This window comes from Nicotiana attenuata, unplaced genomic scaffold (assembly GCF_001879085.1).
Source record: "Nicotiana attenuata strain UT unplaced genomic scaffold, NIATTr2, whole genome shotgun sequence".
In the NCBI taxonomy this organism is placed as follows: Eukaryota; Viridiplantae; Streptophyta; class Magnoliopsida; order Solanales; family Solanaceae; genus Nicotiana; species Nicotiana attenuata.
In genome coordinates this window covers 13,343-14,655 of record NW_017671893.1, presented here as the reverse complement: position 1 = coordinate 14,655, position 1,313 = coordinate 13,343, and the positions used below count along the sequence as shown (strand labels likewise).

At 35.5% G+C, this 1,313-nt stretch overlaps 1 protein-coding gene across 1 annotated transcript; it reads left to right on the top strand.

The window, feature by feature from the left end:
• The first annotated feature begins 442 nt into the window (after nucleotides 1–442).
• Nucleotides 443–973, top strand: LOC109210765 (UDP-glycosyltransferase 86A1-like). Its single transcript, XM_019374232.1, has one exon. The coding sequence runs from the start codon at nucleotides 443–445 to the stop codon at nucleotides 971–973; it is 531 nt and encodes a 176-aa protein (XP_019229777.1).
• Nucleotides 974–1,313: the final 340 nt, after the last annotated feature.

The window sequence follows — 1,313 nt, the reverse complement described above, 5'->3', positions numbered from 1 at the left end:
TTTAGCAAAACAGTTTTATACCAAAACTATTTTATACATTGCGAAACTGTTTTAGTTGTTTTATCTTATCGGGTAAACCGATAACCGAACCGATAATGATCGATAACAGATTAACCGATACCCGATAACCAATATCTTATCGGTTTGGTTATCGGGTTATGATATTTGTAAACCGATAACCGATAGGGCAAAACCGATAATATTCATAACCGAACCGAGCCGACTGATGCCCACCCCTAAGTTACATAGAAACTGAAGTAACTTTTTCCAAAATGAAATTTTTTTCTAAAAATGAATTTTGGGGTATGGTCATTTAATTTCACTTACACTTATCCTTCACAAATTAACTTTTAACAATTTAGCAAGAATAATATTCTGCATGACATTTCCTTGTATATAGTATCATTTTCTATTTGCTTATAGTTCAAAATTTATACCAAAAATGGTAGATTCAAGACCAAAGCCTCATGCAATATTAGTATGTTGTCCACTACAAGGCCATGTTATTCCCACAATCCATCTAACCATCAAGCTTGCACAAAAAGGCTTCACTATCACCTTTATCAACACTCAATCTACACACGATCAGATCACTCAAAAGAATAGTCAGGACGATATATTTTCTAGCTATCAGGGTTTCAGGCTAGATACACGTTATATGACGGTGTCTGATGGACTTCCAGTAAAATTTCGCCCGGTCATTGAACCATACCAATTCCTGGCTGCTTTGTTACATGTCTTCTCAGCTCATGTTGAGGAAGCTTTGCTGAAAATTATGGAGTCAGAAAATGATCCTCCTGTGAATTGCTTGATTGCTGATTCTTTCTTTCGGTGTGTTTCCAGGAAAATTAGCCAAGAAATATGGACTTTTGTACATATCTTTTTGGACAGAGCCAGCTTTGGTTTTTACCCTTTATTATCATCTTCATCTCTTGGAGTTAAACATTTTGGTTGCACTGGTAAGCCTCCCTAAGCTTATTTATCTTCACTCCTTTCTTTGAGCCAGCAATGTCAAAATATGTTATCGTATATATTATAGTAGGCTAGAGTTAAATCATGAACCATAAATTTCTTGATACCATATATGTATATAACAACAATAATTACTACACTCAGTCTCGAACAAGTTAGAGGTGGCGATATGAATCCTCATTTATTTTTGTAAGCTCATCATCATTACCAGAACACCATATGCGTATAGGTATGTTAATTATAACATCGGGCGCGGAACTAGGTTTAGGCAAGGGGTTCGGTTGAATATCCTTGGCCGCAAAAAAATATATTGTGCAAATAGGCAACAACGAATGATTATG